The 24444-nt window shown below is 38.1% G+C and overlaps 1 protein-coding gene across 5 annotated transcripts in view; it reads right to left on the reverse strand.

Moving 5' to 3' along the window:
- The window catches only part of CNTLN (centlein), a 189861-nt gene that overhangs the window by 125797 nt on the left and 39620 nt on the right, over positions 1-24444 (reverse strand). For all 5 annotated transcript variants that reach the window (XM_065860629.2, XM_071801724.1, XM_065860630.2 and 2 more), the window contains 4 exons: positions 17271-17405; positions 16503-16682; positions 9200-9333; positions 839-1001 (listed from right to left, as the gene is read on the reverse strand). In XM_065860629.2, the coding sequence (XP_065716701.1) occupies positions 839-1001; positions 9200-9333; positions 16503-16682; positions 17271-17405 (612 nt within the window). The remainder of the gene's footprint in view (positions 1-838; positions 1002-9199; positions 9334-16502; positions 16683-17270; positions 17406-24444) is intronic.

Genomic DNA, 24444 nt, shown 5'->3' on the forward strand with positions numbered 1-24444 from the left:
CCCTGTACTCGGTGCTGGTGAGGCCTGACCTTGAATCCTGTGTTCAGTTTTGGGCCCCTCACTACAAGAAAGACATTGGAGTGCTGGAGAGAGTTCAGAGAAGGGCAATAAAACTGGTGAAGAGTTTGGACCGAAGTCTGATGAGGAGCAGTTGAGGGATTCGGGGTTGTTCAGCCTGGTGAAAAGGAGGCTGATGAGAGACCTTATCGCTGTCTACAGCTACCTGAAAGGGGGTTGTGGCATGGAGGGTGTTGGTCTCTTCTCCTAAGCAGCAAGCGATAGGATGAGAGGAAGTGGCCTCAAGTTGCACCAGGGGAGGTTTAGATTGGATATTAGGAAAAAATTCTTCATGGAAAGGGTGTAAAGCATTGGAACAGGCTGCTCAAGGAAGTGATGGAGTCACCATCCCTGGGGGTGTTAAAAGACATACAGCTGAGACTCTTAGGGGCATGGTTTAGAGCTAGATTTAGGTTATTGTTGGACTCAATGATCATACGGGTCTACTCCAACCAAAATTATTCTATAGATAGGTAGAACTTGCCCTGGCTTATACATGTTCTGAACAGCTATGATGGAAGTCTACTTGTAGCTTGGCTGGGCTACAATTGTAGTGAATAAAAGACATAATGTCTATTGTCACTGCAGTCAGTCATCAACTTGTGCAGAATTAAATACACAAAAGCGTACTGTGCGCTATGTGCTACAAAACGTCAACCAAACACATCCTCAGAAACCCAGTACTGATTCTGGCTTGACTTAGGCCCAGCTTGACAATTTCATCATGAACTGCATATTCTAAGCAAAATGAACCATGTAACCATAAAGCACAATGACGTACTTTTTGATATGATGTTGTTTCAGCTGTGTGAGCATCTTCTTGGTCTTTCAGTACTTTTTGTGTATCAGTATTGAGAGCCTGAAGCTGCTTTATCAGCTCAGCCTGCTGTACGGTATGCTCAACGTTTTGTCTGTAAAGATCCTGCAGTTCCTGTAACTCCTTCCTGCACAAAGGAAAACAAAAAAGAAATAAAGCGAAATTAAGAAAAAGAACAACAATGACCTCCACTAAACAATTTTGTTCAAATAATTTTATTGTAGATAATGAGCTTCCTATTTTCATTTATTTTTCTATCAATTCTCTTATAAACACTGGAAGTTACATATCAAATATTTATCACATACTTTTACAAAATATCTACAAAACAGTTAAGTTTCAAAATAGAAAGCCTTTCAATTTCCCTCTAATGCTCTAACTGCTCTAAAATAAATGGATTTTCACTACTGGATCAACACTTTCTAGTCAATATTCAGTTAACTATTTAGCATTAAGTGTCAAAATGTAAAATATTTAGAACACATGGCTTGTAAAATAAGATTTTTTTTTTTCTTTTTTTTTGTAATTAGAACCAAGATCTAAGTTTTTCTCTAACTTGTAGAGTATGTGTAATGCAAGTCTCTTTTCTGAAATGCATCTGCTCCCTAGACACATGAAGTATGTCTGGTGATAAATTACTTTTTGTCTGCAGGTACAGCATACTATAACAACCAGAACTGAAGTAAGTAAATTTGGTGGATATTATATAACACAACAATAAAAGCTCTATAAATACAATAATAGGAATCACGTTGTAATGCAACCATAGGATAGATCTACTATAACTAGTCTGCTTAAGAATTTTTCTGTACTGCTGATACAATTTATAAACTAAGGCAGAAACAAAGATCACTAGCTCTTACTTATTATAAACAACAATTTAAAACTTGGAATATTTTCTGTAACAGATTTTAAAAGTTCAGATGACTCCAATAATCCATTTTTATATATTTTCTACTTAATTCCATGTTTAATTCACATGCATGTTTCACACGAGTATTACATACAGATACTGAAATAGAAGTTTATCACTCCAACTAATTTTCTTCCTTACTTCCTCAAAGAATTTTCTTGGTGACCTCTTACACATATGCAACTTCTGTGTACCTAGAATTATCATTAACAACATAAGCTCTCATTACATTTTTATAATACTGCTGGAGATGTCCGATCAAAGACTAGCATAAGAAAGGTAAGCAGCTGCAGCAACTTTGCTGTGTTTTCCTAAGAAACTGCAGAAGGACAAAAAAGTATTTTAAAGGAACTTTCCAAAAACATTCATGAAGACCTGTGCCTCTACTTAATATGTTGATCATTCATTAAAGGTACAACATCTGAATACTTATATAAAAAGTGAAGCTACATGTACCACAATAGCACAGTCAGACAACTTAAATGTTGTTTAAAAAATTGTGTTTATAAAAGCCTGTTAACAGGCCAATACAGAAGAACACTTAAGAACATTTAAGTCCTCCTGTTCTCAATGGGACATAAAGTAACTCCTCAACATTAACAGTAGTAGAGTTGCATTAAGGACTCCATGTAATAAGGCCAAAGTACAACTGCAGTATGTATTTCATATGTGCTAATTTAATTCTGTTCACAAGCACGGCAGCACAAATAAGGATGCAGTGATGTATTAGCACTTTCTGACACCCTGTGCGAAAGGCTTCCAAACTTAGCACTTGTTTCATTTCCCTGTGAGTATATACTAGGAAAATGACATATCTTTGCACTTCAGTTACAACACAGATAATATTGATTTTGCACACTCCAATCAGATCTTCGATTTGTTGTGGAAGGGAAAAACATGGTACAGCGTTGAATCCTCAGACACTGTTGGAAATGTGGGTAGTCACGGTTGCCAAAACCACTCTGCTATGTTGCTGCTCTTTCATTTGTATGCAGACATCAATGCAGTTATCTGTGTCTGTCACCTGAGAACGCACAGTATAATATGCTCTCTAATAGTCTCCCCGCAAAGTGTATTAAAGTCAATAGGAGCCTTTCCTGCGGACTTTATCCGGCTTTGAGTCATACTCTGATGGGGAGGCGATGAGGAAGGAAACTAAAACTCGCAGGCACCCAAGAACTGCAGCACAGTCAGAACACGTTAACATGTTTGCTCATGTTAAATTCAAGGATTTTAAAACACAAGAAAACACAGTCACAGTCCCATTACATCACATTTTAAAAATCAAACTGTATTTCTTCATACACATATCCTAACTTGCTTTATTTTTCTTTTTAATAAAAAGTTCTATGAGCCAAAGTAGCTGCAATCCAAAAATTCTTGACACACGGAAATACTCAAACACTGTATTTACCTTGCAGTTGTGCACTACAGCTGCTTTCATCCTCTTCAGTGTATGCTGTACAATTTTTACATTGTAAATCCACAAGGGGAACCTTTTTTATTTCTTTTATACACAGGAAGGAGGAAATTATGCTCAGTCACACCAGGAATTATTCAGCACCCCTGGTGCAACAAAAATTCACAAAATGAAGGACCCTTGGTAACACACAGACCAAAGTGGTGAGGGCAGCTGTAACTAGGAATGGCAGGGGACAGAAATGCTGACCAAGTAACAAGTGCAAGAGCTGCAGCTTGGGCTGCCAACCAAAGGGCACAGGTTGGTGTGAGAGGAAAGACCTTGTGATAAATAATACAAGGCTCAGGGAGGCCCACCTCAAGTGTACGCACGTAAATAAGGGAGAGTTGACAAGTCATCAGTATGGGGGTAGGATAACACACATAACTGGAAGCACTGCCATGCACGGAGACAGGCTCTTTAGAAAGGACAGGCTGGGATGGCAAGAAGTTGCCCTTTATGTCAAAGAGTAGTGTAAACGGAGGGAGCTCTGCCATGCCATGGACAACGAGCCAGCTGAGAGTGTGTGGGCCAGGTATGGGCAAACCATTACGGACAATGACACGGTGGTTGCCTGTCAGTCCTTTCTGATCAAGAAGAAGAATGAAGTCCACTTCAGAAAACTGGAAGAAGATTCATGTTTGCAGGCCCTTGTCTTCATGGGGGACTTTAATCACTCCAGTATATGCTGAAGAGACAACACAGCAGGGCACAAGCAATCCAGAAGGTTTCTGGGGTGCTTTGATGATAAATTCCTGCCACAGGCAATCAGCAGGGTGATGAGACACATTTCTGGGCCTTATACTTACAAACAAGGAAGAAATGATCAAGGATGTAAAGGTCAGGTCAGCCTTGTCTGCAGCAATGTGGCAGCTGCACACGCCCTGATAAAGTCTAAGACTTCTAACCCAGCAGCTGCTGGCTATTTCATACCTTTTGTGACCCACTGTGGCTGTCATTACATACACACCTGCATCAGATGATAACCATCAAGTCCACCATCCTAGGGCATGGTGGCTCCAGTCACATACATCCAGTCCCTAGTCAACAGACAGGGTTCTCAGACAACGAGGCACCCCAGGCTCAGAGAAGTTTCTGGACCATGCTCATAATGACCACAGCTCAGATCCAACCGGGCTATAAACTAGGGCCCCCACCAAAGACTCTCTTTGAGTGGTCTTCTCAGAGCAGCAGACAATGACCAGAGAACTCCCCTTAAACAGGGACACCATTTATGGACATTTCCTGGGATGTATATCAAGCCTGCAAGTTTGTTAAATGTTGTCAGAATCCTGATTGATTTTGGACTACCGGCCCTACTTTGCACTGGTTTCTGTCCTTTGGTTTTGGATTGTTGTTTTGGTTTTGTTTCCAAATTGAAGTTGGTATAAGCTTATTATTTGTTTGGAGTCTTTTTGGAGTACCTCTATGACAAGCAAACTTGAGATGATGGGAGTTCAGGACCCGGAGAGGAGGGAAAAAGGCAAAAAGTAGGATCACATCCCTGGATTTCAGGAGAGCAGCTTGAGCATTTTCAGGGACCTACTTGGAAGAATTCAGTATAAAATTGGTCTGGAGAGAAGAAGGGTCCATGAGGGCTAGTTGATGTTCAAGGATAACCTCTTCCAAGATCAACAATGGTCCATTCCAATGACCAAACAGTCACGAAAAACTAGTAGGAGGCTTGCATGGATCAACAAGGACCTCCCCAACTAAATTTAATGCAAAAAGAAGGATACAAGACGCAGAGCAGTGACAGGAGACCGGGAGGAATTTGGAGACATTTTCTAAGTATACAATGGTAAAGTTAGGAAAGACAAAAATCTGTGTGGAACTGAATATGGTGGGGGGCATGAAGGGCAACAAGAGGCTTCTGTAAGTATATCAGCAGCAAAATGAAGGGATAAATTGGACTCGCTGCTGAAAACAGCCAGGGCTCTGGTAACAAAGGGCGTAATAAAGGCCAAAGCACTCAATGCCTTCTTCAGCTCTGTGTTTAAAGGCAACATTTGCCTCCAGCAATCCCAGATCTCTGTGACTCACAGGATCAGATTAGGGAACATTTAAACACACTAGATATACACACGTCCATGGGACTTAATGTGATGCACCTACAAGTGCTGAAAGAGGCTATTGGTGAAGGTTTCATAAGGACTGGAAGAAAGCATGGCACTCCTATATTGAAGTAGCAAGTTTGCTCATGACACAAAACTAGGGGCAGTGGTTGTTTCACCAGATGTTTGTGCTGCCATTTAGAGGAACTTCAACAGGCTGGACAAATGGGCTGACAGGAACCTCATAGAGTTCAACAAAGAAAAGTACAAATTACCACCCCTGGGAAATAACACCACCATGTACTAGCAGAGGCTTGGGCCTAACCATCTGGAAAACAGGTTGTCAGAAAATGCCGTGGCAATCCTCGTGGACACCAGGTTGACCATGACTCAGTAACGTGCACTTGTGGCAAAGGCCAATGACATCCTCAGCTGCACTGGGAAGAGTGCTGCCAGCCAGGGGAGGGACACGATCCTCCCCCTCTATTCAGAAGTGGTAAGACACATGTGGGTGCTGTGCCAAGTTCTGTGCTTCCCAGTACATGAGAGACATGGATTTAATGGAGTACGTCCAGTGAAGGACCACAGAGATGATGAAAGGATTGGAGCATCTGCCATACATAGAGAGGCTGGGAAAGCTGGGACTGTTCAGCCTGGCAAAGGGACAGCTCAGGGGGATATTATCAACATGTATAATTTACACAGTCTCCAGAGGTGTCTGCCAGCCTCAGCCACTCAGTGATTCTGTGTGATTCTGTTACTAATTTGCTTGCAGCATGCTCAAAGACAGTATACAAAACCAACCCCATGATGATAAGAAAAACAGTTACAAGATAAAAATGAATTTCTGATCAAAATATCTACTAATATGCTTACTCAAATCAGAAAACTACTAAGCACCCTACAAGAGAGACACCTGCCTGTCACTGCAGCAGGATAAGGATGTCCAGTCGTAAGTGAAATTATATTCTCAGGCAAGAATGTAACAGAATACTCAGAAAGTGCAAATTGGATCTAACAATGGCAATGAGTGGCATTTAAAACATATGTGCCTATTTAACACCCATATATATGGATGTATATAGCAACCCATACATACAGATATGTAGAAATATACATATCTACACATAAAGTATATGTGGATATGTATATGTACGCATACAAGTAGGATATATGTATACAAATATACACACATACTGATAAGATATTTTTATGTACTATACACTGTACACAAACACAAAAAGAAATTTAAGAAGAAAGTCCTCATCAGCAACACTATTTTCTTAGCTAAGCACCAAGAGTGAAACACTTACTTGGTCTACTTTTTCCTCACCATTCGTACTCTCCCCATAAAAAAGGACACCATGATACATGGAGAGTATTTAACTACATTTGACATTGAAGTCACCAGATATTACTGAGGAAAAAAACCCTGTCTCTAACCTAACACCTCAAGACCAATACAATAGGAAAACAAGAAATCTACAGAAAGTGAGCTGCACTCTTCAACGCGCTAGGAATAGCCTGCTACAACAAAGTCAGGTTTTTCTAAAGTCAAAACAGAAGAACATAATGACATTATATCAGCCACTAAAGTAAGATTACAATAACCTTAGTAGTTTTCGCTTTAAATATTGCAAGCTTGACACTATCTGAAGACACTATAAACAGGAAAGCATCAAGACTCAAAGATTTGACACCTTGTCCTGCCAATAACAACATTTAAGATTCATGGTATTGTTTAGTGTAGAGATAGCTCTGGTGCTCATACCTGACAAGAGAATGAACTAAAGTTTCCTCCTATTCTTAAAGGATAAGACTAAATAAAATCTTTATGTCCTGCACATACCAATGGTTTAAGACTAAACTGTGGCTTCCCAGGGATGTGAATGAAAGGAGTAGCTGCTGTCACTCCAGAAGCTACCTAACTGTGCTGCAAATAGAATTAATGTTCATCACACTCACCACCTCGGGTGATGCTGTTGGCTTTGTTTCGTCACCACCGTTTTGGTGAATACACTTGGATTCCAAGTACCTCAGCTGCCCCCACTACCAAGGGAATATAAGAGGGTTTGGGGTAATTCAGGAAATCTCTAGATTCCATTATCTGTAGTTTAGAAATACAACACAGTGACAGGCTCTATGAATTACAGCTTCTCAGGGGAATGGCATAGATAGTATGAAATGGTTTACAGCACACAGCAAAGAATAACCTGAAAATCCCAGAGCAGCAAAATAAGGCCCGAGTAGAAATGACTGCTTCATAATTTACAGCACAGAGGTAAAGAAGCAACAGCAGCGGGGTTGTGGGGCGCCAGGTGGATTCTGCACCAGTATTCCGTACTAGTTAAAGAAAAAACAAAAAAAAAACCCAACCTAACACTAAAAACAAAAAACAAAACAACAACAACAAAATAAAATTATTAGCTTGTATTGCTAACTACTGAAACTGCTGCCTGAAACTCTTAATTTTCTACAATATAAGCCATTTATCATAAGCCTTCTTTTTCATAATAGAAGAACCAACAAGAACACGTGTATAGTATCTTGTCCATCTTTTTGTTACCTATTGTTCAGACCTTATGTTCAAAAAATAACTTAATTATCTATTTAAACAAGATGTCTGTGACAAATTCTAAGAGGTTGTTTCGTAATGGTAAGCAAAGAATACATTTTGAGAAATGTTAAGTTCAAGGATTTCAACAACTCAGTCAGCTATACCCTAAACTGCAACCAACAAACAGTAACTTTGCAAACCTTGATTACCTTACTTTAAATATGTCTTCTTTGTTTTCCCTAGTCCTCTCACACATATATACATTTCTGAGAATAATTTCAGAAAATAATAAAACCTATTAGTCCATTGATGAATTTCATAGGTTCAAGTGATTGCCTCTTTCAATACAATTTCCCACTAAACATGCCTATATTTATTGACTTTTGAAAATCCAACTATTATAGCTTTTAAAACATAATTTTCCCCTGTAAAGATTTCGACAAATTCTAGGACGACAATTTAGGTCAGAGTCATCAAAAATAATATTTCTAGTTTTTTTTCCCAAAAAGACTTAGATACTGACTCCCTATAGTAAAATTATTTCTGCTTTGAAAGCAAAGAGGAGTGTCCATACCAATGATTTCTGCATCTCAACTGCAGCTCTCCAGGCACAGCTGCAGTTTGAAGGAATAGTGAAGGGACTTATAAACACTGTGTGTACCTCTGAAACCACAAAGTGAAAAACAGACAATTTCCTGACAATCCACTTAAAGTTACCACTTGTCTTCTGCCATTACTTTCATTTTGAGGAATTTAGTATTCTAGTCAATTCATATAATTTATTCCATCCTTCACTTCTTTTCCATTACTCAAATAATGCAGCACTCATCTTATAGATTCAGTGTAAAGAAATGGTGTGTGAGACCTAAGATAAAGCTTCAATCACTGTACCTTAAACCTTTAGTACAGGCCTGTGTAGACTTTTGCTGACTCATTCAACTTGACCCTAAAATGTTAAAGTTAGGCTTAAAACTTTTCTAAGTTTAGGGCACCTAGCCTCTCAAATTAAATGTCTATGTCACTGATCATGTTGGTATTTTGTTACTTTCAATGGAGACTGGTAGTTCTCTGACCCAGTCCTAATTATACAACTGTAATTTTTGAAGTTCATTCCTACTCAAAAACTGGTAATAATATAGTAAGAGTATACTGAGTCAAAATTTATCAGAGTCTACATAAACCATCATCTACTCATAGACTTCTAAAAGTTTTACACGGTATGAAAATACACTGTTGTACAAAAATACTTCTAATGCAAGAAACTGCTTTGTAAGTGGAACAACAGTGGGGGCATTTTTGAGAAGATTCAGACCTGAAGGTAATGAAATCATTAAATACTTACTTAGTTCTGTTCACATCACAATCCTTTTGGAAGAGTTCTTCCTGTTTCACAGCCACCTGAGATGACAAGTTACTGCATATACTGCGCAACTCTTTCATTTGTTCTTTTGCTTCTGCTAAATCAGTTTCCAAACACTGTAAAGGAAGCATTTGAAATGTATTAAAGATAATGTATAGGGAAGAGTTAAAATCTGCTATGCATATGATCTACATGTATAGACATATGCACATACATATATGCAAATATTCATTGTGGTCTAAGCAAACATATATGTGCATGTGTGCATGTATGAAAAATGGGAAATACCAGGAAAAAAAAGAAAGGGGGTATATTTCAATTTTTAGGTCATCATCTATTCTTTAGGAAGTTTTCCTAAATTCATTTGTTTGCTGCATGTGGAAGGAGAGTCCTGAATCAAATCTTTGCAAAGCAATATTACACTATTTAACTTCTGAACTGATTAAACTGATTATGCCTTGTTTTTTGTGTAGAACTCAAAACAGGAAAAAGCTACTCCTAACAAAAAACAGCTATACATTCATTGTTTTAAGTTCTCCCAAAGTTGCACAATATTGCACACATGAACTTAGAATCATGGATACAGATTCATTTTTGAGACTGCTTGTTAAATCTGCTCTGATTTTGTCCTTGTCATTCAGTGTAAGGAATAGTTTTTTCAGGAAAAGCAACAGCATACAAGAAAAGTTCTGGAAATGCTAATTGAAAACCTTATTGTAGAAGTTAATCAGCAAAATGTGAAGGTATTTCTGGGAAACACAGCAGCATGGCAGCTTACTCAAACTAGACTTTGATTTCTACATGGTGACCTGGAGGTTTAGCAGTTTAGAAGAGTACCTCAGTCCTTAACAAGCTTCATATGACTATTGTCCCAGAGTGTTTTGAGGCAAGAATGCAAATAGAAATATTACAGCAATATCTGGAGCAGAGTTTCGGAAGTTGGCAACAGCCTTAGACCTACTTTAGTTATTACACTACTCACAAACACAATCACTTGTTCTTGGTAAGGCAAATATTCCAGGATTCATGAATAATTTAAGATAAATACTTCGTACTAGGATAGCATCCTTAATCTACCATCAAGAGTATATCAGTTCATCTTCCGTTTAGATACAGTCTTAGTTAAAAAAATAAAGAAATGCACGTTTTTGCCTTTCAGCAAAGATGTCTCAAATATTGTTATGAATGAAAAACAAACAATTTATTATCTCTCTTTAAAATAGCATTAAATTGTCATACATATTTGGATGTATCAGAAGTATGCTATACCTTCTTTGAATATAGACAGGAATTATTGTGTCCTGTTAATAACAGTAACATTGCTGTGAGGAAATCGCAAAATGCATGAGTGAATAAGGTAGGAAAACTATTTGTTTCATGATAAATCTCATGCTATATACCCGGCATACCCCATCAATGAGTCATCATTCAATCTTGAAGGTTGGGTAGCAAAAATTATTTTTTCTCAGTTAACGAAAGATTTCAGAATGACAGGAGACAGCTCATTCTATCAACACATGAAAATGTTGACGTGTAATGAAGTATTTACAACGTACAGCCAAATAATCTTGGGATTTCTCCTCAGTGTTGTTTTTTTTTTTCTCCACAGCAGCTAAAATTATTGTATATGTAAACAAAAATGCTAATAGTTCAAATTTTCTGTGAATAAATCCTGTTTTCCTGTCTTTCACACCACACTACAGAGTTGCAGAGGTTCTTCATGGTAGAGACTGGAAAAATATCTGATCTTACCACTGCTTAAGTTCCCATCATCCACTGTAGGGTACAATACAAAGAATAAGTAACAAATAATTTTGTCATAAATACAACTTCAGAAGTTATACAATGGCAGAACTTGAAAACAGGGAAAAAAGTATCTTTCAGTACTTCACTCCATTTGTGACAAATATGACTTCACCTTGACTTTTTTATTCAGAAGCATTACCGGAAGGGCAAAACACACACAAAAAACGGTGCAAGGAGAGACTGCTTATATAAATGGCTTACATACTGAAATATCATATATTGAGGCATGCAGTAGAGCTTTTGTACCTAAGTCAGAAATCTAAGAAACGATAGAATACAAGTGCCACCCTTTCAGCCACCTTATCAGTTCTCTTCCTGTTAACCTGCCTCACTCAGATTTCAGTTAATATGACAAAACTTTAAAGATATATTCCCTAAATGAACAAACTAGTCACAGAAGCTTTTTCTCTCCATTTGAAAAAGCTGAAGTTTATACCCCAATCCAGCTTCTAGTAGGTCTAGAAACAAACGGTCTTTGAAAGTGACAAGTGACACTTTTCTGCACAGAAAATCATTTAAAGCCTGAAAAACATGAGCTAGTAATACTCTGAACAGAGTGATGCTTTTCCAAAAGACGAATCCCTCATTTAGACCTATCATTTCTATCACCTAATACGCATTTTAAAAACATCTGTCTTCCACAGATACAAGAGACTAATATGAATAGTGTCTGTATACAATACCATCTAAAATATTTTTAAATATAGTGTTCATTACTGAAGAGATGTACACAAAGAGATGCTCGTTCAACTACCAAACACGGGGCTGAGGCGGAACTGACTTTCCAAAGCAGATATAATTTCTGAATTCAAATTATGTGTATCTACAACCACTTTCACATTTACTTGAAAACAACAGTACAATTCAATTACTGAATTCACTTATAAATTACTTTTTAAAGTATTTGGGGACACGTTGTATTGGGGTGCATGCATTAGAACATCATCGGCAGCCCAGTATTACACACACACAGAATTACACAGAATATTAGGGATTGGAAGGGACCTCGAAAGATCATCTAGTCCAATCCCCCCACTGGAGCAGGAACACCTAGATGAGGTTACACAGGAATGTGTCCAGGCGGGTCTTGAGTAGGAGACTCCACAACACCCCTGGGCAGCCAGTTCCAGTGCTCTGTCACCCTTACTGAGAAGAAGTTTCTTCTCAAATTATGTGGAACCTTTTGTGTTCCAGTTTGTACCCATTACCCCTTGTCCTATCATTGATTGTCACCAAGAAGAGCCTGGCTCCATCCTCATGGCACTCACCCTTTATATCTCTGTAAACATTAATAAGGTCACCCCTCAGTCTCCTCCAAGCTAAAGAGATCCAGCTCCCTCAGCCTTTCCTCATATGGGAGATGCTCCACTCCCTTAATCATCTTGGTTGCCCTGCACTGGACCCTCTCCAGCAGTTCCCTGTCCTTCTTGAACTGAGGGGCCCAGAACTGGACACAATATTCCAGGTGTGGTCTCACCAGGGCAGAGTAGAGGGGCAGGAGAACCTCTCTCAACCTACTAACCACCCCCTTCTAATACACCCCAGGATGCCATTGGCTTTCCTGGCCACAAGGGCACAGTGCTGGCTCATGGTCATCCTGCTGTCCACCAGGACCCCCAGGTCCCTTTCCCCTACACTGCTCTCTAATAGGTCATTCCCCAATTTATACTGGAATCTGGGGTTGTTCCTGCCCAGATGCAAGACTCTACACTTGCCCTTGTTATATTTCATTAAATTTTTCCCTGCCCAACTCTCCAGCCTGTCCAGGTCTTGCAGGATGGCAGCACAGCCTTCTGGCGTGTCAGCCACTCCTCTCAGCTTCATGTCATCAGCAAACTTGCTGATAGTACACTCTATTCCTTATCACATAGTGTGATTATGTTGTATTTGGCCTCTGTTGATAAGGAAATTATTATCCTTTATTGTTTACAGGTGTCCTGTTAAGATGCCAAATATAACACTTGCCTCTTACAGAAAGTATTTTAATACGCATCTCAGTCCTTGCAATAGTATCATGAGAAAATCGACCTCACCTAACTGTCCACTAGTAAAGGTACACAGTCACTTGTCTAACATCACAGAAGGGGAAGGGAAAAAAAAAAAAAAAAGGCAGAATCTGGGACATCAGACCCATGGACACATGCAGGCTGGCGGGGACCTGGAAGGACTCCAGTCACAGCCCCTGCCTAAAGGACATTAAGCGTGGGGGTCCAACCAGGCTGCTCAAGGCTTTACAAAGTCAAGTGATGAAATCTCATAAGGATGGAGATGACCCAATGTCCATAGGCCACAGCCCCACACCTGAGGAAAATGCTTCTCTTTGTCTCCAGCCTCAGCTTTTCCCGCTTTAGCTTGCGCTATCACCCTTCTGCCACGCAAAGCTGTGAAGAGCCCAGCTATGTCTCCTCCATCCCCTCCTGTTGGTGCTGGAGATGCCATTTGATGGCCCCAGCCCCAGCGCCCTCACATCTTCTGGCTGAACCAGCCCATCCCATAGTCTCTCCTCACAAGAGACAAGGTCTCCAGCCCCACTGACTTACCTCCCGTGAGTTTAGTCATGTCCTTCTTGTACTGCACGCAAAAATCAGTGCAGTACCTAAAGCACAGAGCAGAGGGGTCAACTCCTCCCCTGGCTCTCGGGGCCATGTCCTGCTCATGTCTCTCTAGGTGCTGCTGGCCCTCGCTGCATGCACAGGGTTGGCTCCAATGCCGCCCACTGCCCAACAGTGCCCAGGGCTGTCCCTCAGAGCTGGAACCCAGCCACTGTGCAGCTGCAGGGTTCTGCAATCCTGCCTGTTGTCCCATTTCTGTTAAGGTCTGCCTCGATGGCAGCAGAGCCCTCAAAACACATCCACTTCATGCCAGTTTGGTGTTACCTGCAAAATTGACAAGTGTGCCTGCTGTCCCCTCTTCCAGGTCACTGATAAACATTTTAAACAAGACAGGTCAAGGATAGATCTTGCAGTACACCACTTATTACTTTCCTACAGAGTACAACCCATTTAACACAGCTCTCTGAAGCCAAATATCCAAATAGTTCTTTTAAACATGTTGTCATCCACCTATCCAGCTGTAACATCCTAACGTGCGTACAAGAATACAGCAAGACAGTGTCAAAAATCTTGCTGAAGTTACGGTCAATCATATCCAAGCTTTCTATTGTCCACTGACACAATCATTTATGACAAAAAAAATCAGGTTCTTCAAGAACAGTTCGTCCTTGGTAAATCCATGATTGTTTCTAGTCATTTTTTCAGTTATGTGCCCAGAAATTACTTCCAAGATTACTTTCTACATGATTTTTCCAGGAACTGAAATGAGGCCAACCAACCTTTGTTCTTGGATTATCGTTTTTATCAGGGACCTCCCCTGATCTCTATACTACTTCTGAAAGATGACAGGCAGTAGCCCAACAGTGACATCAGCCGACTCTCTCAGCACCCTTAGATGGTTCAGCTGGTCCAACAGATGTGTACTAATCAAGTTCTCTCAGATATCTCTCTCCCAACCGATCCACTCTAAGTACTTCTCCTTGAACTCTGCCTCTAGGCACAAATGCTTCAGGGGATCTTGTTGGAGAAGACTGAGGCAAAGACAACATTCCGTACCCCTGCTGTATCGACTACCCGCTGTCACTAATGCATCCTTCCCTTTTGGCAACAGGCACCCATTTTCCCTGTTCAGCCTTTTACTACTGAAGTAGTGTAAGAAACTCTTGTTATACCTGCCATCACTTGCAAGTCTCAGCTATAGGTAGGTTACTACCATCCTTAAGTGTCCTAGCAATGTTTCTGAACTTCTCCTTTGTAGCTTTCACTGTTTCCACTTCCTGGATATCCCCACCCTATCCTGGAGTTTGGTGATTAATTCTGATCAGCCAAGCTGATCTCCTGATACATCCACTTGTTTTCCCAAGTATCAGGGTGGACCATACCTGGGCTTGGAGGAAACTGTCTTTAAAGACTTGTTAATTTTCCCAAGCTCTTTTACCTTTCCATGTTGCTTCTCATGGGATTCTACCTATCACTTCTCTGAACAAGCTGAAGACTCTCCTCTTTAATGCCCGATCTGTACTGTGCTACTCTCCTTGCTTCATTTTGTCAGGTTCTTGGGCTCCACCATTTAATGGTCACTACAGCCAAGGCTGCCATTGATTATTATTTCCTTAATCAACTTGTTCTTCTTTGTGAACAGCACATCCAGCTGTGCCTCATTTCTGGTTGGATCAGAGAATACCCGTCTCAAGAAGTTACCTCTGTCACACTCTAGACAGCACCTTGACCTGCTTGTGACCCCACTCCGAAACACCGATACTACTTATTCCAACCCCTGGAATCACATGGCTGTGACACACCTTTCTCTTTTGAGCATGCCTTACCAGGCAGGAAGACAGACGCACAAAAAATTATTCTGACTGAAGGTGTGGGTTTCAATGTTTTTCAATGATTTATGCAATATTAAAAGCACTATGTTTGACAACTTGAAAATTATTAAATCAGTTTAGTACACACTAGATTTTCTCTCTCAAGTATCAATAAACCATTAATTGTCCTGGGAATCCTATAATCCTTTCATCATAACCACTCCAAAGGACTCAATTTGCAAGAACTTAAATTCCCATGTTAATGGGTCTGACTCAAGCTCTTTACATGGGCTTTCCATCAGCACAACAATTGCTAGTGGAGAAAAAAAGATGGTTCTGAGCAAGATGTTGATCAGATAGTACACTGAATACACCAGAAGATACTGTACTTTTATAGTGTAAAAAAGCACAGTATTTTAAGTGTTCATTAGCCATGTAAATAAAAATAATCCACTAAACAAGCACATATATAAGCAGCCATCACACACTTTGATACCACGTCTGTGGCTTATTTCTTATAGGAATTTAAAAATAACTTGCCAATTTTCACCAAACAGGAAAAGTATCATTTAAACAATAGCTACAGTATTCTGTACAATGTATTCAATTATTTCCTGTTTCATTTTTATCATAAACTATGAAAATAACATCTTAATATATTCTATGTAATAAAAAAGCTGCTCACAGAGTGGAGTCCTCTGAAGGCCAGGACAAAATTTATTCAAAACTGCAGTTAAAGTTTTAGAGTGTTCTTCCAAAACAACAAATATCAAGCCTATTGCAATCAAATTATAGGTAAGTAAATTACATACAGAAAATAATTGTGTATGATAACACTTTTAAGCTTTTATTATTTCACATATATATTTTATCTTAAAATACAGTATCTTATTTTTTATGATTACATTTTAAGATTACTATTTGAAGTTAGATTCCTGCTTTGCAACATCAATTTTTAAAAAGCTGTGGGTCTTAAGTGAAGAAATGTAAATTAATGCAAGTCCCCACTGGTAGATTTGAATATATAACTTGTTATTTAAAGAAAATAACTTGTAGTGCAAATGTCTGGAGAAGTCAATTCTGAAATAACATCCAGGAGTCCACTCCACTTCGTACCTTTATTCTAGCATCATAGCCGGATTTTTCTGTTTTCCACTGTGCCTCCTGCTTCCTCAGTTTCTCCAGGTCATTTAGCAGGTCAGCACAGCATGTATTTAATCCCTTATTTTCCTCCTCCAGGTTTTTTATAACCAGCCTGTTTTGCTCTTCCTTCTTCCGTGCACACTCCTCAGTGTCCTGTAGAACAGTACCACAAGGGCCGATAAACAAAAAAAGTGAGAACTAATCAGCAAATATAAACTGTGCAGTTTTACCCTCACAGCAGCTTCTTCTATATTTGATGGCCAAGGTCACCTGTGTACTTTTATTGGCCTCTTTCATGCAGGTGGAAGGGTCATATTTTTTAGCTGGATGACAGCTTTGATGAGTACACATTTGCAAAGAGCCCATTAATTGATCAAGCTGCCTTTGATGCTGTCCCCAGCTATTTTTGAGACCCACACAGACATATCCTCGCAGACCTCGGCTTTATCAATTAATAATGCCAGTCCCATCAGAATCTAATTACAAGAAGCCACATCTTCACACTCCTACTTTCTTTGCTCCATTTCCATCATTAACTATTTATCTGAAAGTTATAAAGCTTGGATTCTTGGCTTTAAAGCATCTTCCTCGGAGTTGGTATGTGAGAAAATGGTAAGGTACAGCAAGGCCTAAGGCAATTTTTCCTCCAAGCTTGTCACTTTCTGTGCCACAAAGGCTGACATTGCTTAAAGAACTACTTCAAAGCTACAGTCTTATGAAACTATGTACAAGTCAATATACCTTAAGTTCTTGGCTTTTATCTTTAAATTTCTGGTTCAAGTTACTGAATTCATTCTTCAGATGGGCATTTTCCTCATCCACAGCATTTTTTGTCTGTATTAAGTTGTTTATTTCCTGCTGCTGTCCTGTGAGTCTCTATTTAAAAAAAAAAAAAAATCTGTTAATAGACAAAAAGCAATTATAAAAGAACATACAGGTACTGGATTTTAGACCTGTGCATTTTAGGTCTATGAAATGTAACAATCTGGTATATGTAGTCTTATAGCATTATTTTCATTTTATTAGTACTTTAATCGTACTCAAAACTGCGTGACAACACTGCACAGTAACGTAAATGAGGAACTGAATGTCTTGCTGTCACTAAACAAAAAGAGTCCATAAATGCAGAACTGAATGGAAATTATTCAGTCAAGCTTAGCAAAGACAGTCATTTGCAGAAGTTATATTTGTGGTTATGGCTTAAGAATAAAATAGAATATTGTTTCACTTGCACTTTTAGCATAACAAAAATCAAGCCAAAATGTAGGGTTCAAAATTCTCCAGAATTTGTGAAGACAATGAGAAATAGCTATTAAGTGAGGCAACGAAATAGATTATGCTACAAAATAGCTGTAAAAAGGAAATTAAGTCTAATTGAATTTGCAACTGAAGGAAAACAACAAAGACAACTGTTCAGTGTGCCCACACATAGTAAAATCTCATTGCCATCAAAAAAAATTAACTTCCTGTGTTAGATACTTGCAGTCTATTCTTATGACATTCATATTAAAACACCTTCACTTTTAAATACTTATTAGAACTCTGCATTTTTCTTCAGGAGCCTGTTTTAATTCCACGTACTGTCCCCTTCCCTTTCTAAATCAAAATGGCATTTATCTGAAACATTTTCCTAACAGTAACACTGTAACTGTAGTAAGAAACAGATGAAATTTATCTCAGGACAAAAACACAACTGCTTTGCCTCTAATATACAACCTACATGAAATGTGTTCAGAAACATGAAAAATTATCAACAAGAGGGTACACCTTTAGATTATTCTACAGTACTGCTGAGAACATACATAAGCATTTTCAACCTCCAAATGGTTAAATCTGGTTCACAGGTATGTCAGACATGAGAAATAATAAAAATGTGCCGAGAAAAAAAAAAAAACGACAACAACATGTAAATGAATGCGTTTTAAGTCATATCCAACAACCAATGATTGTAAACCTACATGTAACAACAAGGAAAAAAAAACAAACCAAACCAACAACGGTGTCACAGTGAACTCAAAGTTGGTGTCTCACAAGGAGACAGGCAGCACAGGCAGCAGCAGCCGGGAGAGCGAAGCTGCGGGGCCAGCTCGGCGTGTCCAGCGGTGTCAGTGTCACCAAAGCACCCGGTGTGCACAGGGAAACTGCTCACAAAGCCACCACCACCAAGGGACAGGGAAGTTTTGCAGGTCTGAGTAGCAATTTGAATTCTCCTCAAGACATATACGCTCTTCTCCCTGTTCTGCACAAGCTATTACTGAGTACAAAGTACATCTTCTCTGACCTTTCTGCTGCACGATGTTGTAAGGTTTGACAACTAGCTTAAGAGACAATAAACTACCTTTTCACTATTACCAGAGTTAAAACATATAAAAAGCACTAATTTCACATAATTGATTATAAGTCTAAGGTTGGCAGAAACCATTTATTTATGAATTATTATTTAAACCACCAGTGAGCTGGTGTGACAGTAAGGCATGTGAAAAATATATATTTGAAGATGTGCAGTGAAATTAATCTATGTATTAAGCAAATGTCATAGCCAATAAAAATATGCACGACTATTTGTTTGTGTGGATTGTATCTTTGCCTCCTTCTTTGTTTCACTTCTACTTTTTAAAAGAGACCTTTGTTGTAACATTTTTTCAAATGACTTGGAACACCTGCCTCTCTTCTGTAGATGTCTTCACTTTTTCTGCACAGGACATTCTCACCTTCCTTGCAAATATTTTTATAGTTTTATTTCTTCTTCTACCACCAACTCCACATCCTTTCTATAGATTTGTTTATCCATATTTAGTAAATTTATTTTATCTCTCTGACCACTATTTCTATTCACACTGTTACAAATATGGCAGCATTTCTTACAAAATAAAAAAAAAAAAAAGGAAAAAAAATCCAGTCAAGAATAAACTCTACAACCAGTTCAGCATATGAGAAAGGTAACTTGTGTAGCAAATATTGAAAACAGACATAATGTTTAGTAAATTGTGTAGGGAGGCATGAAGGCTATTTTTTTCTGCACTAAAAATTTCATTTAATCAAGAAAATAAATATTTTCTTTGTTGCATACTCAATAGCAGCCACAGTAGAATTCAAAGAATATAGAAAACTATGTACTTTCTAACGGTGGTCTCTAAAAACATGGATAAGAAAGTGAATGTGAATTGAAGACAGTCAAAAAAATGAGAATAAAAGTTGAGAGAAAAGTGAAAGAAATACGAAAACCTCACATTGTCATATCTTGGATTTTTGCCTGAGATGTCATTCATTCCAAGAGCAGATCAAAAAAATCAAACAAACAAAACACCTAACTTGTATTTAAAAGTGTTAATTGGTAATTTAATGTTGAACATATAGCATACTGGTTTATTTTTTAAAAATATAACTAACTCCCCTAGAGAGACTCATTCTACATCACTGGCACTTTGAACAGACTCAAGTCAAAGTTTGCCTGAGATTATAGATTCATAATCATTCTTCTGTTTACTCCAAAGAAAAACTAAACATGAATTTCAGATTCAGAAATATATATGAAACTTTTCTCAGAGACACAATACAGTGCATAAACCTTCTCAGGCTAGTTCGTTACCAGTAGACATTAAGGAAGGGCATAATAAAATTGAGAAACCTCCTCTTAACTGAGGGCTCCCCTCTTTCATGTCTTGAACCTACCAGACACCAGGCTCAAATTTCACTACTCAAAAAGCAAAATATTTACTCTTCAGATATATTATTACAGTTACAGGAACAAGTTGTTTCTGGAAGAGATGATTTAGTTCTATTTGTAAAAAAGGTATGAATCCACATTACCATGGAAAGCATCAGTTATTTTGTTTGACTCCCTTCTACTGCCTGGGTCACCATAGAATTTGAATAACCATCTCCTTTGAGTCTTCCTTCCAGCTCATTACTACTTGTTCAACATTCGTGAAGACAAAACTTGTACTTGAAAAAACACCCTGAGAAATTCTACCTACTTGAAAGAGCCTGTTGGCTTTAAAAGAGTTAAATAGTCACAAATACACACTCTCACAAAATCTCAAAGTGTAGCTCCAGATCTTTAAGGCATCTAATTTTTGAGTACACAGATATAATACATCACGTTACTACTTTGTTTCATTATGCAGTGCTGAAACTGGTAAGCATATGTGTATTTATGAAGTGAAATCAAAGATCTTTGGGTCCTGTTTGGAATGGGATGTTTTCCAGCAATTCAGAGGATGAATGGAGACATGAAGGTATAAAAGTGCAACTAGCTATTTCAAATGTTTGTTCCATATTGCTGAGATGAAATTTTAAACTCAAATAAGCTACTCATTTTGCATACTTTGCAAGATAATCAGACAGACTATCCTGAATCAGACTTGCACACTAATTACTTAGCCCTACAACTGACCCACTTAAGAATTTAAATCAATCAAAAGGCAAATATGCCATATCAATCACTAAGCAGCAAACTCACCTGAATAGTCCACAAAGTTGTCTACTGCAGCAGTAGTGAAACTATTTCAATACATTATATCTGCATGAAAAAAATCCTGTTATGTTTCCAAGCCCTTTTCTTGGGTACCAATTTATTGGCTTTTATCGCTACCTCTAAATGAATTGAACTTTTACTTTCATATCTGCTCATTTCATACACTTATAAGGAAGGGGAAAAAAAACAGGAGTATTACTCAAGAGCTGCGACTGAGTAGAAATAAGGGTCATAAAGAAGAGTTTCTGAGATACAGACAATTAAGTAAATTATCATCTGCCTTTGCCTGTGCAGCTGTTTTTGCACTTTGCTTCCTCAACCTATGAATTACCTTGTGTAATAGGAGGAAGGGAGCAAAGACAGATTTCTTACAGCAGAGAAAACAAGCTGTGTTCCTAAAAGGCTACACTACTCTGGTAGGCAAGTGAAACAGCAGAAAAAAACCCATACCTGACCAACACTCAGGGCAACCTCCCACATGAGGCTATTTTGACAGACTTCAGCAGCTAAAAACACTCATCAGGAATTCAGCTATTCCCACAGTATCTAGTGTTTTTGTCTAGATACCATGAAAGACAGGGTAATGCTACACAAGAACAATCTCAACTTACATTTTGCATTGACTTCAGCTATACTTGTTTGAATACAACAGGACAAAAGCAATGTTCAATGGGCTTTTGACAGCTCGGTCCTCAAGAATTATTAAAAAAACCTCATACAACTAAGACAAGTAGAGTACACTTCCAAAGGCTTTTCCATAGACAAATTTCCAAATACAAGAGAGGAAGCTGTATTGTAGAAGTGAATTTACTCTAATGAAAACCGAAGGAATCTGACTTTTCCCTTCTGTTTATCTGGGAAGAATCAAGAGCATCCCCTTGTATACGGCTGGAGCCCAGAATGCTCCAGGCAACAGTACCTACAAAGAAAGAAACACTGTGGCCTGGTGGAGCTTGTCTTTTGATGTTTACAAGGACTGTCATTCTTTTTTTTTTTTTTTTTTTTAATTTTTTCCTCTCCCATGGCATCCCTTTAGCTACAAACACATTTCCCCCCCTAATCATGTCAAATTGTTTACCGGCAAAAACTACTACTTTTTAAAATACTTTCATATCAATCTGCAGAAGAAGCAAAACCACATCCCAAGTCAAAACAAGAAAATGAGCAACAAAAAGAACAGAACAAAACTGAAGGGGGAAAACAGTCTTTTTTTGTTTTAGCTCTGAACACCTCAGAGTCTTTTCACAGCAGTAGTATAATTATCTGTCAGCATTTCATGTGAACAGATATAGAAAAAGTTTTTTAATTAAACTTCGTTTTTATCCTGTGTGAATTTAGATAGCGTACTACCATATGAAGATGGTGAAAGTGGCTCAGAAACAGAACTCTTTCATGTTAGGAGTCTGTTTCCAAGAGGAATACAACTACCAGGAGTTATGGACTGTTTGATGTTGCGGACATCATCACTGAACTTCTGCTCTTCAGTGAGAGATTTCTTTAATCCGTTACATAAAAAACAAGCAGAAAGGCCTATGAAAAAACAGCTGTACATGCCATTACTGCATTAAGTGTTCTCTAAATTTTTACATTTTGGGGGTGGAGGGATGGGGTGGAAGCCACTCATACTTCTGCAGTTTGAAATTTGATCAGAATGTGTTATTGAACCAGTATTGCGTATCTTTCTCTAAAGAAGTTCATAAATATAGGAAAGAGCGTGTTGTATTTCACATCAAGAAGCTAACTCAAATAACTCCTGATAAGCTTATCAAAATATCCCTAAAAACCATTCTAGAAGAAACGCAAATCTGACATGTATATCCTTTGTTGTTGCTGCTAACAATACAAAGATGAAACAATGCACCTTATTTCTCTCATTGGATGCAAAAGCACTTCATGAAAAAAACTCAAGTCTCTGCACTACAATATTAATAGTGTCCATCTATGACTGCAGCGAAGGGACATGCATTCAATTTCCATTACCAAAGGGAACAGGGCAACTAATAAACACTATATGCTGTGCTTTCTTAATTCTTTATCAGAAGCTTTTACTCTGCAATAGTACACTTCTAATATAACACGCACAAAAATAGCACAAAGAAAGTAACTGGAACTGATGAAAAATTCAAGTATTTTCCCCCCAAGCAGAAACTTTTAATGAAATTCTAACATCTTAAGCAGAAACAGAATTCATTTATTAATGAAATCATTTTACTAAAACTTAAATGTGAAAATATTGGTTTTTCTTTTAAACTTCTTTTCCTCAAAATTTCTACCACAAGATTTACATATTTATTCTTGCCCTTTCATCATCTCTGTTTTCCCACCAAGTAGTTGAGATTAACTCACAATATTTCTTTCTCTTCCAACTTTACTTTTTTTCTATCAGGAATTTAACAATAAGTAGACACCACTAGAAATGCATCAGTAACATTTCATAGCTATCCTTGATTTGGCCTTTGCAAATTTCTCTTTAGAGTTTTTCATGGTTCTAGACTTGAACACTCATATGCATCTTTAACAAATAACATTCCCAGTTATATTTTCATATAGTCCTCCCAAATAAAGAAAAACAGAAAAGAAAACAAAATTAAATGAACATAAGAAATTCGCTTTCATCTCATGACTATTCATTAGATTCTTTAATTATTTTCCTATGTAGAATGAACAGAAGTTCTACGTAAATAATTCATGAAAAGTTAACCATATGTTATAGAAGTCATCTGCTGCATTTTTCCGTCTGTGTGGTATACTTTCATAGTCAAAATGACACTAGCTAGTCACAGTATAAAACACAGGCTATTTTTAAAACCATACTGCACCAAAAGTAAAATACCAACAGTGCTACCAGATTCTACAGTATCTTTCCAAAGGATGCCTCTATTCACAGTTAACTATTCAACTTAGAACTTGACTTCTAACAAGGACAGAAAAAAACAAGGAAAAACAGCAACTGATGTAAACTGGATTAAAATTTAGTTTATGCAATAGTATAATGAGTACATATCCCATTATTAATTCCTATTTTTCACACCTGCCCTTACACTATAACAATCTTCAACAAATAAAAAGAAAAAAAAAGCTGCAAAGAGGAATTGAAGTGAGGGAGTTCACTTGATTTTCATACCACCAGAAACCTGTTTGTTCTTCTTTATCCCATCCCATCTCATCTCCCTCAGATTAAACAATTAAAAGAACTGTTTCTAAGAAAAAGAAGTATGAAGCTACAAGCAGGCATCTGCACATCCATTCCCAAAATGAATGAGAATTTTTTAACACCTGTTTCTATTAATAGTAGATGTGAAACAAAACATAGGAACATAGTAAGATGTGCACAAGGAAAAACTCTTAAAACACTGTCCATGCAAATGTGCTTTACCTACCATTTATGTGTGGAGAAAAAGGGCAGGTCTTTTTTTGCAGGAGGAAAAAATGAAAGTG

Source organism: Patagioenas fasciata, chromosome Z (assembly GCF_037038585.1).
Source record: "Patagioenas fasciata isolate bPatFas1 chromosome Z, bPatFas1.hap1, whole genome shotgun sequence".
Classification (NCBI taxonomy): Eukaryota; Metazoa; Chordata; class Aves; order Columbiformes; family Columbidae; genus Patagioenas; species Patagioenas fasciata.